The 15,365-nt window shown below is 46.3% G+C and overlaps 1 protein-coding gene across 5 annotated transcripts in view; it reads right to left on the bottom strand.

Annotated features, from left to right (window-relative positions):
- The window catches only part of TANC1 (tetratricopeptide repeat, ankyrin repeat and coiled-coil containing 1), a 143,073-nt gene that overhangs the window by 36,216 nt on the left and 91,492 nt on the right, over positions 1-15,365 (bottom strand). For all 5 annotated transcript variants that reach the window (XM_017864461.1, XM_017864462.1, XM_017864459.1 and 2 more), the window contains 4 exons: positions 11,639-11,747; positions 10,272-10,394; positions 2,864-3,100; positions 183-368 (listed from right to left, as the gene is read on the bottom strand). In XM_017864461.1, coding sequence (XP_017719950.1) covers positions 183-368; positions 2,864-3,100; positions 10,272-10,394; positions 11,639-11,747 — 655 coding nt within the window. The remainder of the gene's footprint in view (positions 1-182; positions 369-2,863; positions 3,101-10,271; positions 10,395-11,638; positions 11,748-15,365) is intronic.

The following is a 15,365-nucleotide window of genomic DNA, read 5'->3' as shown; positions in this document are numbered from 1 at the left end:
AGAGGAGTGTGCACTGTCACTCGTGGGAAGGATGCGATGCCCGTAGAAGACCTTCTACTGCAGGTGGTCAATGCCAACTGCTAGTTCTTGGAATCCTCATTCTTTCAGTCCTTCGGTGTGTCAATTGACTTGCTGAGCTACAGCTTCTAGTTTCCCAGTGGGGACACCCCTGCCCCACTCACCGAGCTGTGGCCCATGCTGGCGGCCGCGGTCAGTGCCTGCTGCAGGGCGTGGTTCTTCCTCAGGGCACCTGGCTGGGGAGGACCCGGCGACCACTCACAGGTCAGCAGGTACTGGAGAATGTCACCATGGCCCCGTAGGGCACTGTGGACAAGCGCACACTGGCCCTTCTTATCCAAGTGGTCCACCTGGGGGCAGGAGTGGGGGAAGGTTATGGCTGAGCACTACTTTCCCTCTGAGCATGTGGATGCACCATAAGCTGTTACAAGTGTAAAGCACAGCTGGGATCCGTAAATGGAAGTGCAGTGATGTGCAGCAGTAACATACTCACCCCAAAGGCTTAGCCACATTGCCCTTCTCCATGAACTGAAGTTTATGTATGTCCCAAATGTTGGATTTGAGAGAAAAAAAATAAAGCTCCCATAGCTGTTATAAGCCTAACTGTGTGCAAACCCCACTCCCTGTAAGCATACATGGGGTTCACATTCCAACTTGTCTTTCTGGAGAACATGGAATCTTAGTCTGGATTACTTCCAGACGGTAATGAATGTACCATTCCAGGCCTCAGGTTCCCTTTGCAAGACTCGGTCACAAAACTCCCTCCTTAATCCCATGTCCCTGCAGCAAACTACACAAAGCTCCTAACTCTCTTGTGAGTATGTATGGAGACACACACTAAACACTCGGACAAAGCCCTGTACTTCCCGACTTTGGTAGCTTGGGTGGGGCATTCTAAGTCTGCTGTGACAAGCTATAATTTGGGGGAGTAAAGCCAGTCCCTGGTCACTGAGCCAGGGGATCCAAAGAAAGAGAGGGATGTGGAAAATCAGCTGAGTGTGGAAGGGCAGGAAAAGAGTCCAAGTGGCATCTGATTGGGAAGGAGGCCTTATGCAGGTCGGTGGCCTGGGCATGCTGCTGGCAAGTAAAGAGGGGGTGGCCACAAAGTCAGGGCAGGCCAGCTAGGCAGAAAAAGTGAGTGAGTGCCACACACCTCCTCGAGGCCCAAAAGCAGTGGCAGCCCTTCATGCCCTGTCTAAACCCCAGAGTACTGGGCCTGGGAGTGGAGCCCAGGGCCTAGCCTTGCATGCCTGCCAAATCTGGGGACGCCCTGTACCCTCTTTCAGAGGCTTTGCCAGAACCCCCCAAAATAGCACTCAGCTTCCTACTCCAGAGCTTTCAGCTGTGATGGGGGGAGGCCTGCTGGCCTCAGAATAAAGTGTAAAGCACAGCTGGGATCCGTAAATGGAGGTGCAGTGATGTGCAGCAGTAACGTACCCACCCCAAAGGCTTAGCCACACATTTCCCTTCTCCATGAACTGAAGTTTATGTATGTCCCAAATGTTGGATTGGAGAGAAAAGAATAAAGCTCCCATAGCTGTTATAAGCCTATTTTTTTTTGAACTTTAAATATCCTAATTAAAAGATAAAAGATAATTAGCAGTTTATCTCCATTGTTATTCAAAAGACGCATTTCCCAAAAAATTGCTTCCAGTAAATCTAGCATTTACTGTGAGCTCGGTATCATTCTCATTCACCCTATTAAAGCTGACAGCTCCTGGCCAGACGTGGTGGCTCACATCTATAATCTCAACAGTTTGGGAGGCCAAGGCAGGCAGATCATGTGAGGTCAGGAGTTTGAGACCAGCCTGGCCAACATGGTGAACCCCATCTGTACTAAAAATACAAAAATTAACCAGGCATGGTGGTGCGTGCCTGTAGTCCCCGCTACTTGGAGGATGAAGCAGGAGAATCACTTAAACCTGGGAGGTGGAGGTTGCAGTGAGCTGAGCTCATGCCACTGCACTCCAGACTGAACGACAGAGTGAGACTCTGTCAAAACAAAAAAGAAAGCTGACGGCTTTCTTGTCTCTGAAACTATAGCATACACAGAAAGGGTCAGGCTCCCGGGATTGGTCACTTTGTAAATGTGCCTGACTGGGGCAGCCTCAGAGAGGTGTGTTTGCTCATACACAGCAACTCTGCTTCATACTTGTATGAATATATACAACTTGTATAGTAATTGATTGATTTTGTAGAGTAACTTGTATAGTAATACATAACTTGTATAGTAATACATACTTATTTCATATATGACTGAATGCTTACTCGACAGCCCTGTGGTAGGGACTGCTGTTATGCCCATTTTACAGATAAGAAGCCTAAGTCATATATAGGCTCAATAACTTGCCCAATACCCTAGAGCTGGCAAGTGAACTGATGAAGATTCCAGGCAATCTAGTTCCTGCAGCTCAGGCACGTGGCTTCTTCATGAGTTCATGGAATTCATCTTACTGTTTTAAAAGGACATAAAATGGGATAAGAAGAAGAGAGGGGGAAAAAGCAAACATTTAAAATATTTTAAACCAATCTTGGTGCTTTCTAGGTCAATACTTGCAAGCTTTTTAAAGGCTGGCCCTCCTCATGTGGCTACGAGCCAGGGTCTCCCTGGAATTCTGCCTTCCCCTAGACAACATGAAACAGAGTTGCTGTGTATGAGCAAACACACCTCTCTGAGGCTGCCCCAGTCAGGCACATTACAAAGTGACCAATCCCGGGAGCCCGACCCTTTCTGTGTATGCTATAGTTTCAGAGACAAGAGAGTATGGCCTAGCAGATAACAATTCTAGCAATGAGATGAAGCCATTTCCCTGCCCCAACCCCCAAAAAGCAGGCTACTGCTTACCCTTGCTCCCTTCTTGGTCAGCAGACACACCAGCTTCATGTGGCCGGCAGCTGCTGCATAACAGAGGGCAGTCATGCCATTCTCCGATGTTCCGTCCAGGCAGGCACCAAATTCCAGGAGCAGGGTGACAACTTCCTCGTGGCCAAGATGAGACTGGACGCACAGGATTGGGGCATTATTTAACACTTCTGTCCTGTAGTTCACGTTGGCCCCTCCCAAAATCAGGAGACGGCTCACCTGTTGGACAAGGCCCCCCCAACAAGATTGTCACATATCTGTCATCTAAACATTTATGGAAATGGGCAGTATCCTCAATTTTCGGTGTCATTTTAATCCAGTGGTTCTCAAACTTGAATGTGTACCAGTATCACCTGGGAATACATTAACAATGCACAAATGCACATTCTCATTGGTGGGAATGTAAAATAGTGTAGCTTACTGGGTAACAGTAAGATGGTTCCTCAAAGATTAAAAATAGAACTACTGCCCCAGGCACGTGGCTGTAACCCCAGCTGCTCAGGAAGCTGAGGTGGGAGGATTGCTTGGGGCCAGGAGTTTGAGGCTATAGTGCACTATGATCATGCCTGTGAACAGCCTGTTGCCCTCTAGCCTGGGCAACACAGCAAGGCCCTGATCTGAAAATTAAAAAAAAAATTTTTAATTAAAAATTCAGTAGAGGATAGGCGCGGTGGCTCACGCCTATAATTCCAGCACTTTGGGAGACCAAGGTGGGCAGATCACGAGGTCACGAGGTCAAGAGATCGAGACCATCTGGCCAACATGGTGAAACCCCATCTATACTAAAAATACAAAAATTAGCTAGGCAGAGTGGTGCATGCCTGCAATCTCAGCTACTTGGGAGGCTGAGGCAGGAGAATCGCTTGAACCTGGGAGGTGGAGGTTGCAGTGAGCTGAGATTGCACCACTGCACTCCAGCCTGGCGACAGAGTGAGACTCAGTCTCAAAAACAACAACAACAACAAAAAATAACAACAGAATGGCCATGTGATCAGCCATCCCACTTCTGAGTATATATCCAAAAGAAGTGAAAGCAGGATTTCAAAGACATATTTGCACACTCATGTTAATTGCAGCATCATTCACAACAGCCAAGAGGTAGATGCAACCTCAATGTTCATCAGTGGATGAAGAAAATGTGGTACATATACATACAATGGATTATTACTCAGTCTTAAAAAGGGAGAAAATCCTGCGATATGTGACAACATGGGTAAACCTTGGGGAAGTGAAATAAGTGAAACAAGCCAGACGCAAAAGAACAAATACTGTGTGATACCACTTATGAGATATATACAGTAGTCAAATTCATAGACAGTAGAATGAAGGTTTCTGGGCCTGGGCACAGGGGGAAATGAGTTGTTGCTTAAGGGATACAGAGTTTCAATTTTGCAATATGATAAGTACTAGAGATCTATCACACAACAATGTGAGTATTGTTAACACTACTGAATTGCACACTTAAAAATGGTTACGATTGTAAATTTCCTTTTATGTGTTTCTTAACCACAATTAAAAATAAAAACTAAACAAATGGCCAGGCACGGTGGCTCACGCCTGTAATCCCAGCACTTTGAGAGGCTGAGGCGGGTGGATCACCTGCAGTTAGGAGGTCGAGACCAGCCTGGACAACATGGTGAAACCCCATCTCTACTAAAAATACAAAATTTAGCTGGCGTGGTGGCACACGCCTGTAATCCCAGATATTCAGGAGACTGACATAGGAGAATCACTTGAACGCAGGAGGCGGAGGCTGCAGTGAGCCGAGATCACATCACTGCACTCCAGCCTGGGGGACAGAGCAAGACTCCGTCTGAAAAACAAAACAAAACAAAACAAAACAAAAAAAACCTAAACAACTGCAATTTCTTGGGCCCCACCCTGATTTCTGATTCATTATATCTGGGTGGTACATTTTTAATGAGTTCCCCGTTGATATTGACACTCTTGGTTTGGGGAACCACAATTTGAAAAATCACTGTTTAACCTCAACAAAACCAGGAAATTCATTTCCCTGGCAATGAAGTAATAATTGTGACTGGGTACAGGGGCTCACAACTGTAATGTCAGTATTTTAGGAGGCTGAGGAGGGAGGACTGCTTGAGTTCAGGAGTTTGAAACCAACCTGGGCAACATGGCAAGACCCTATCTTTATAAAAATTTTTTTAAAAAAGAAAAAAATAGTCATGGTGTTAATAGTGAGATAAGGCCAAAAGTAAATACAAATACTTTATGGGGATGTGTTCCTAAAAGAAACAGAAAATACGGAAATGTCCACATGTGCCAGGATTGTCAGCAGCATAACACTGCTAGAAAATAATGTGCTGCTTCCACTAATTACATATCCCCCAGTTAGTAATCTCCTTGGATCTAGGTATTGGGAAAAGCTTTTCATCTCCAGGTTTTAAAATAAAATCACTGAACATATGCAAATTTTAGGTATATTAATATTTTTTCTTTCAGATCTCCAGATCATTAGATAAAAATGATGCTCCTTTAACAGCTGTTAAGATGTCCAGTGTGTTTCTTTCAAAGGCTCACTTCAATGGTCCTGACCCACATCAATCACCGCCCCTGCCAAAGCCTGGCAGGTCCTCCACCTGCCCACTAAATGTGAAAACCACAGAGACTGTCATTTATTGACTAGAGACACATGGGGATCATTAAAAGATACAGAGAGACGACAAGGCATAAAAAATTCAGGATATTTCAGTGATACGTGTCCATAAGAGTAGCTGACAAACAGAATATTTACAAACAGATGGGTCTGGAAAATTATACTACCAGGTGGTAAAACCATAACTCACAATGGCATAGCGATAGGTTAGAACCCCAGGTGTCAAATTTGAAGATGTCTTGGCTACTGAAGCTTGAACCCCTATGTGATTCAGGTCTCCAGCTTCCTCTCTGATCTTCTCTGCAGAATCCTTCCCTCACTGCAGCCACCTTGGACTCAACATGTGCTGTGACAATGCCAAGCAGGGCCAGCCTCATGGCCTCTACCCCTTTTAGTTCCCTAACTGGAATGCCCATTCCATACATATAGATGCCACAGGATCACTTCCTGCAGGGTTCTGCTCCAGTGCCAGGACATGGGGGAGAGAGTACCCTGCCTCCATGTACACACCTGTGCATGCACCCGGGCCCTTTCTATCCCTCAGCATGCTGTGTTTTCCTGCTTAGTCCACTGCACCAGACTCTGGTTCTACAATACAGAAGTTCACAGAGAAGAAAAGCAAACAGAGCCCCTCCATAGACGGGGATGGCCCACACATCAGGTTCTTCACACTGCTGGGACTGCCACCTACATTTAAGGAAGAACAGGCCATTTGCAAGTGACAAGGAGGCCCTGAGGAGCCAGCCGACCACCTGACCACCACCCCGCTGTTTACCCCATCAGGGAGACCACTGTCTAGCCAGATCCAGGTGAGCACCAACCCAGCCTCTAGGGTCTCATTGTCAACTTGTACTTGTGGAGGAACGGATGAGAGATCGGAAAGGGTGTCATGTCCTAACACTGCTGTTTCATGGGCAACTTCAGGCAAATTACCTAATTAATCCCCACCGAGCCTTCTCTACAGATTTATATAGGCTTGCTTTTAAAAATGCCACCAGACTCCGATCTAATTCAAAAGCATTTTAAGATTGCATTACACTACAACATTAATAAAAGTGTGGCCAGGCGTGGTGGCTCATGCCTGTAATCCCAGCACTTTTGGAGGCCGAGGCGTGTGGATCACCTGAGGTCAGGAGTTTGAGACCAGCCTGGCCAATATGGTGAAACCAAGTCTCTAAAATACAAAAATTAGCTGGTTGTGGTGGCATGCGCCTGTAATCCCGGCTACTCAGGAGGCTGAGGCAGGAGAATCACTTGAACCCAGGAGGCTCAAGTGTTTTTAAAATCCCTCTGAATAACTGTTAGTGTGGACAGAATCAGATTATGCTGAAGAAATACGTGAGGATTTTATTAAGGCCGATGAAACCAGTCCTCAGCAAGAGGAACAGAGAAGATACACATGTCTGGACAATATGTGCAATGCTGCAACGGGCACACCAGACTCTGATAGCCACAGGACGGGCAGGATCATTTGTAAATTCCCTGGATGATTTTGCCAGACAGTTACATTCTCTCCTCCCCCATCAACCCCGTACCTTCTTGAGATCCATGAGCCTAAAAGATAAAGGATTAAATGGTGTGAGTTCTCAACCAGCCCCTAAACTAACCTACTGTGTGATTTTCAGAAAATTCCTTAACTTCTCTGTGCTTTAGGTGCCACCTAAGAAAAGAGCAGCATGCCATCCTATTCTAACAGGTACTCTTTTGCTAATAATGGTGGAAGGTATACTTGGAGTACTATGATGAATCCCTTACAAGAGTTTACCTGGAAGGCATGTGCTCAGGGCAGAGGTTTTCTAAAGATGTCATCAATTCACACATCATCTGCTTCTGGGAAAAACATTTTCCTTTGTTGGTGTAAGGCTGTAGTTGTTTTTACCACTTAACCCTCCATCATCTTCCCCCAAACTATGGTTTTTAACCTTGATGCATGCTGAAACCACCTGGGAACTTGAAAGTTTCCAATACCCTGGCCCCACTCTTGGAGATTCTGACTTAACTGGGGCTGGGGCTGGGGCTGTGGTACCCAGAGCTCCCAGGTGATTTTAGCTGGCAGCCAGGGCTGTAAACACATCAAGCGATAAAGGCGCCTGCAGAGCAAGGGCTTGCTGAGTGTCAGGAACCCTTCCAGCTGTGTGATTTTGGAACGTTATCAACTGCCCTCAGTTTTCTCATCTAAAAAAACGAGGATAAAAGTTTCACTTCACTTGGAGGTTATAAAGATTAAAAATCAATGTGTAAAAAAAGTATGTATATACATGTGCATCAGGCATTTAGCACAGCACTCAGCATCCTGTACATGCTAAATAAACATTAATCGATGTTATAATCAACCTTTCATGGAGTCTTCAGAAACAAGAACTCAGGTCCCTGACCTCTGGAAGGCATAGGAGGGAGCTCTGCCCTCCTGTCCACATCACCCTGCATGCCCACCCTGGGTTGTTCAGCAGCACAGAGCAGCAGGGACACCTCATGCCAAGTTGAGGGCAGAGGTAAGTCACCTGCAACCATCACATCCTCAAGGTAGGCAGCTCCTGTTAACAAGCACCAACTGACACATCCAGAAGTTCCCAGGTGCCCACAGCAGAACCAGTTTCCAGAGATGAGGCAAAGCACTAACAAGAATTCATGTAAACATAATAAATGCCAAGTATGTTCCCAGTAACTTTAACATCTCAGTAAGGTTTCTCATCACTCGAGACACAGTCTCTTTTGTGTCTCCACTTTACAGGTGAGAAAGCCAGGACTCAGAGGGAGTAAGGCAGAGCTGAGTGCTAAGCACAAAGCTAATGATGGTCACAGAGCAGTCAGGCGGCAGAGGCAGCAGTCCTGGCTGAGACTGCACTGTGCTAAAGGAGCCTGTTTAAATAACTAATCCTATAGATTTTCCCCCAACAATATGGACATTTTCCGATCATGATCACAGAGGCTCTCCTTGGACAACACTCAGAAGTGGTGGTATCTCTCAACTTCTGGATTTAATGAAAACAGGAAGGGAGCTGAGGGTATGCAAGGCAATACTATCATGAAGACGAGAAGAGGTCTGGCCAGGGTGGTCATGGGGCTGCATCAGCATTCCCACTAAGTACACTGGAAGCTCACACAAGCACAGTTGTTTTTAAATGTGTCCTTCCCGACTATGATGCAGGATATGACTGGATCTCCCGGGCAAAGGAAGTTGGGCCAAAGGCCACGCCTAGCTCCTGTTCTCCTCTCCTTTCTGTTGTCAGCTGAGAAAAGAAGTGCAACCTAAATCCTCCTGAGGCCACAGCCTGTGGCTGGCCACCAGTCCTATGAGATGGTGCAACAAAACCACTGGCTGGATGGGACCCCAGTGGGCCAGCGGGGCCCAGGCTGGCTCATCCTGGCCTGGCCACAGGAGATGACATGGTTAGAGACTGCTGGCATGCCACTGCAACTAAAATCCATCTACCAAGTAATCATCTCAGAGCAAGTCACTTTAATCTACCAATGTGGCAAACTGGAATTATTGTTCAAAATGACATTCATTCTTGTACGACAACATTTAAGACACTCTAAAAAAAGTTCCTTAATTGCATGCATAATTTAAAATTACTGTAATTTGTTCAGGATCCTGTGAAAACCTTTCCCCCCACCTTGAAAGATACAAGAAACGGAAGGATAATGAAAAGACTTAAGATTCTATAACCACATTATAGAAATAATTTGGGGGATGGTGTAGATGTGACACTGGAGTTTTACAAAATGAAGTAAAAATGATTAACTCTTAAAATCACACATACATTAAAGAGGAAAGTTTATAATCCCAGGAGGGCCATGCTCATTACACTATTATGCTGTACCTTTAAATTTACTGTCTTAAAAACTTGTACTCAACAGATGTTTCCCACTTACTTATCTCCGTATTAATATAAATTCTATGCCCAGAAATTCATTAAAGTATGAAAACAGATATTGCCATTTTTATTCTTGTCTTTCTTCCTTATGATTATAGAATTTCATTAGTTATGGAGAAGCAAAAAGATATACTCTTAGCTGAAATGAAAGATAAAACAATGTGAGTGATTCAGGAGGAAGACCTGGCTCACTAAACTGCCCCAGAGCTTCCACAGGCAGCCGGGCACATCAGGGCCTGAAGCTGAAAGGCCTGGACACTAACTGTCTTTGTGGCCTTAATAGGCCACTTGGCCTCTGTGTGCTTCAGATTCCCAGGCTACATGAAATCAGGAAGAAAAATCTACCTTAAAAAGCTGAGCGGAACATCATGATATGACAGCCACTGACCAAGAAGTGAAGAAGCTCTTGGCTCCACAGAAGGCCATGCTGACATCCTTTCCATAGGCAGAAATATGTGTACATGAAACCTTGATGATTGTTTTTCTGTGTACTTATCTCTATGCGTCACGCATCAAGGCTTAATTTCCCATGAACTCTAAAGAGATGGTCCAGATTAGTAACCTAGGACACTTAAAAAACCCATTTTCCCTAGAAATCTCTCTGATCTTTGATTTCTTTTGTAAATTGCTTCCTTATCACATCTGCTGCGAAACAGTCACCACATGTGCCCAGAGCAGCCCTGACCACCCACATCTTTCTGCCAAAGAAAAGCTAAACTTCTGGGAGAATGAGTAATAGAGTGCCCAAGCCTGTGTGATCAGGGAAGCATATCATTAGATGCTCCTCTGCATCCTCTCACCACCACCCAGGGCAGAGGGAAGCAGGGCTGTTGGAGGAACAGCCAGCAGCCGGCCAGGCCTGGGTCTCCAGCTCTCTGTGCAGATGGTTGCTCACCTTCACGTTGGGAGTATAAAGATTCCTGAGAGAGGCCAGGGCGGCGGACAGCCCCTCGGTGCTATAGCCGATCCACAGGGCTTGGAGATGGCTTGAAGAAATTCCCGTCTTCTTACTGAGGCCCTGGAAACAATCAGAGACAGATCTGCCTGAGCATCTTGTTCCCACCTGCAGGGTCACTCTGAAAGTGGGTCTGCCGCAGAGGGTACAGATACCCACAGAAGGCACAGGGTCTCACCCAAAGAACGCCTGGACACGCGAGCTTTCACTACCTGAAACCAAGGGTCAAGGAGCCAGCCTGTCTTCACTAGGTTAACTGTGTGCCTGGGGAGAAAGATGGCAGATGAGAGTTTCTCTTTTTTTGAGTCAGAGTCTTGCTGTGTCGCCCAGGCTGGAAGTGCAGTGGTGCAATCTCAGCTCACTTCAACCTCCACCTCTCAGGCTCAAGTGATTCTCATACCTCAGCCTCTCAAGTACCTGGGATTACAGATACATGTCACCACTCCCAGCTAATTTTTGTATTTTTAGTAGAGATAAGGTTTTGCCATGTTGGAAGTAAATTAGAGGAAGAATAAATGACAGAATTAGAATATCACCATCTGAGCCCTGCAAGGTGATGCGTGCCTGTAGTTCCAGTTACTTGGGAGGCTGAGGTGAGAGGATTGCTTGAGCCCAGTGAGCTATGATCGCACCATTGCTCTCCAGCCTGGGCAAACAGAGCGAAACTTCATTTCAAAAAAATAAAAATAAAAAAATAAAAAAATCACCAGGTGTAACCATGAATGAATAAGTCCAGGCAGTAACCAGAAATGACTGATGGCACCACAAAACGAGAAGCAAACACAAATGCTATGCCTCCTGATATAAGAAACTTACAACTGGAACCTTGACATCCTAAAAAATGATCAATGTGATTAAGCCTGTGAAAACCCAGGGGAAGAGGAACATGTTAAACTGCATCATGAAAAACAAGCACACAGTTAGAAAGTCCAGGTGGTACAAAATCACACAGGTCAAGGAACTCAGGTTCTCGGACAAATCAGTAACAAGGAAACAAAAAGTAATGAAAAAAGTGGAGCCTTTAGATAAAAAGAAACTTATCAGAGATTTAAAGGTGGGAAGAACTAAAACTTAACCCCAGCACTCAGATATACACTTGAGTAATCAACTGTAGCAAGATGCAAGGAAATGCCCAGGCTGAGTCAGAACAGTGGTTACTTTTGGAGAGGGGAGGCAGGAGGAGGTTGCATTTGGGCTGAGGTGCATGGAGTGTTTCTTGGATGGCTGACAGAGCTCTCTAAAATCTCCAAAGCAAAACCTCAAAATGACAACAAAGAAATACTTCCCCAAGCTGGTGTGCATCTCACCTTGAAAATGTGTGCCTTCAGGATGTGGTGGCCGAGCTCCATGGTCTGCTGGCGGTTCAACTTGCCCTCCTGACGCGAGAACATGAATGCCAGGAGTGCATGCCCATTCCTAGGGGGAGGAAATACAAAGGCTCATAGCAGAAGAGCCCATTCCACCACACTGCAGACCCACTCTCACTTCACCACCCATTGCCTTCGTCATTGATTTATGTCCGTCACAAAGATGTAAACTCTGGGAGGCTAAGGGTCTCGTCTGAGTCATAATGCCTAGCAAAGTGCCCAGCACTTGAACACTCAAATGTGTTTCTGGGATGCATGCATGAATAGACACAGAGCACAGAAACATCCCTGGGCCTGGCCTTCAGGTCCCCTCAGGATCACCACCAATGGGGGTAGACAAAGGACAAGGCCTCACAGTGGGAAGGAGAGAAAAGCCAGGCCATGCTAGGTGACAGCTCATGATCAGGAAAGCAGAGAATTCTAGGCTTGGATGGCACACAAGTCCTTGTGGTGAGAAGAAGGCTAAGGCCTCCAAGTGGGTTTGCAGTGGCTGGCACATGGTTGACATCCAACCAATAGCGCCCATTTCCCTTTTGTGAAAGGGCCATCCTGCCCATTTGCCCTCTATGTCCATAAGATTCACTGTCTTCCTGTGGACCGCATACCCTTGTCTGAGTCAATTAATTTCTAAATGACACACAGAGTTGCTTATTCCAATAGCAGTGACTTCTATGCAATGTAAATTACTTTCATTTCTATCATCTTGTCAACTTTGAGCAGTTTGGTTGGGGAAAGGCAGGTAGTTGTAGAGGGAAGAAAAGATAAACATTACATATGTTTTAAAATGCATCCTCCTAGTAGTTGCTAATCTAGATGATTAAAGGCACACATTATTTAAAGTGCATTTGTCTATCCAGATACATGCCTGCTTCTCAAATAGGTTATAAACCATGTTAGAGATGAGGAAATCAAGGCACGTGGAGGCCAAGGAATCAGTTTTTATACTACAGGGGAGGGCATGACGTTTAAGACTACACTGCCCACTGAGTCCTGTCCAATGTCTTGTAATGGCCTGAAGTTTTCCCATAAGCACATGCCCTGTCATCCCCTGGACACCTTCCACGTCCCAGATCTTGAGCCTGGGATTCCCCTCCTCTCTTGTTCCCATGGAAACCGCTGTTGGTATCCTTCTGGTGTTCCAGGCCCTCAAGGTCTCCCCAGGTCCTGCCCATGGACTGATCCCAGGATTCAATGTGGCCCAGATCATGTCAGTTGCGGGCCACTCTCCCAACCACAGGCTAAGTCCTCCTAAGTCTCCCAGCTGGCTGAGCTCTGTGGCCAGGCCAACTGTGTCCATCACAAAGACACACTAAGTATCACCTTATAGGGTGATGACGACACACCCCTTGGGGGCCGGGCCTAAGGTTTCCAGTGCTCCCAGCTGAGCACAGGGCATCCCACCTCCCTGAGGAGACAATTCCCCATGCCACTGCTCCCCACCTATGCTCCTGCAACCCTGGTCATCATTCCTCTCTGCCCTCTTGTTCTTGAAACCAAGCAATCCCCTTCTAAAATCATCTGCATTCATGATTCTGTCCATTTCCAAAGCTTCCAGGTATCAACCTCTTCCTCTATGCCAGATGCAGAAACCTAACTGAATTATCTTGATACATTTACCTGCACAATCCTATGACTCCCATATGCTTACATGAAGAAACAGAGGCCTGAACAGGTAAAGCAACTTGTCCAAGACCACATGGCTAGATGACAGAGCAGAGATTTGAATTAAAGTTGGTCAGACAGGAGAGCCTGTGCTCTTAACCAGTAGAGCTTGAGTCCTCCTTCATTCATTCACAGCTACACCTTATCACTGGCACCACGTCTGATGGCGGGGATTTTATGGGGAACAATGCAAGTGCTTCCCTTGAGAAGCTCTAAGTGATGGGAGGGGACACACAAACAAAACGTAAGTTAGCTAACTGGGTGCTGTGAACAGATTCCACAGGAACAAAGAGGAGGCAACCTGCCCCATCGCCCAGGTCCCATTCCCTCCTCCTCGCATTCCCAATTTCTCCTTCTTTATGGATCTTTCTCTATACTATCTTTCCGTGATGTTTCTGACAATGTCCCAATTTCCTGTGTTATTAAAAAGCAAACAAACAAAACCACCCGTCCCCTAACCCCTTCCACCTCCTATCCCAAGATGCTGGCTCCCTCCTTTCTCTCCTCTCAACCCAACTGTCAGAGTCTCTTAAGGATCCAGGACCCTCCTCCCTCACTGAAAATCCAATGGCTTCCTCTTAACCCTCATTTCCCTTCACCTCTTGGCAACACTTACATCCGTAAGGTCCCTCCCTGAAACCCTCCTCCACGCCCTGGAAGCCCAGTGCTATCTTTTCTCTAATGACATGAGCTTCCTCACCGAGTCACGCCAGACACCTCTCCGTCAGTGATGCTAGATCTTCAACCGTCAGTTTCTCCTCCAAACTGCCGATCTACCCTGCCCCTGGAACCTGTCTGCCTGGGACAGACGGCTATCTTGCAATCTCAACTGCTGAAAACTAAAACCAGCCCTGTCCCTGCAAAACCTGCTGCATACCGCCTGCCCTTCTTACCCTTCTCCAGAGCAAAGCCACACCTAGTTTCTGACTCCTCTTCCTCTACTCTGCCCATGAGGCCAAGCCACAAACAGCTACCTCATGTCAGCAAGGCCCATCTCTATCCCCAGTCCCCCGCAAGACCCCACTCCTGACTGGTACAGTAGGCCCCACACACTCTGTGCCCTGCACACTCCTTCTGTTAGCTCTTTCCTCTCCTCTGTTCCATGAAAAAAGGTCAAGTCAACCTAGATTTGCTGTTGCAGAATGTGGCCTCCACATTCTGATGCAAGGTCTTCAATAGCTCCTCCTGTCTTCAACAGCCTTGTTCTACCTACCAACTAACAACCTATTCACTTCTCGAGTTAACAGAGAACAGAGCTAATAGGGGACTGTTCTAGATGAGACTGCCTGTGCAACCAAAACAAAGCTGATGGATCTTAGAAACGGTCATCAGTGGCTTCGAGTGCCTACAGAGACATGATGATGTCATGCGCCTCCTGAGAGAGGTACTCACCACCACCTACTAAGTGTCTTTGTTTAAAAATATAGACTCTGAACAAGCTCTAAACTTCACTACCAATTTATAGGAAATAGGGGTGAGAGGAACACATGAAAAAACAACATGAGGACACAAAATTCAGACTATAGGAAACTATACAGGACGAATTACCCAGCTGCTCTTTTTAAACAAATAAATTGTGAGGAAAAAGGAAAAAAGATGAGAAGAGAAACTATAGATTAAAAGAGGCAATCGAATGTATTTTATGGACTTTTTGGATTCTGATGTGAACATACTGAAAAATAGAAATTTGAGCATGGCTAAATGTTTAAGATTAATAAGAATTTGCTGGCCGGGTGCGGTGGCTCAAGCCTGTAATCCCAGCACTTTGGGAGGCCGAGACGGGCAGATCACGAGGTCAGGAGATCGAGACCATCCTGGCTAATGCGGTGAAACCCCATCTCTACTAAAAAATACAAAAAAAACTAGCCGGGCGAGGTGGCGGGCGCCTGTAGTCCCAGCTACTCAGGAGGTTGAGGCAGAGAATGGCATAAACCCGGGAGGGGGAGCTTGCAGTGAGCTGAGATCCGGCCACTGCACTCCAGCCTGGGCGACAGAGCAAGACTCT

This window comes from Rhinopithecus bieti, unplaced genomic scaffold (genome assembly GCF_001698545.2).
Source record: "Rhinopithecus bieti isolate Rb0 unplaced genomic scaffold, ASM169854v2 scaffold_75561, whole genome shotgun sequence".
NCBI classification, from domain to species: domain Eukaryota; kingdom Metazoa; phylum Chordata; class Mammalia; order Primates; family Cercopithecidae; genus Rhinopithecus; species Rhinopithecus bieti.
The sequence above is the reverse complement of the archived record's forward strand: the minus strand, read 5'-3'. Positions and strand labels throughout refer to the sequence as shown.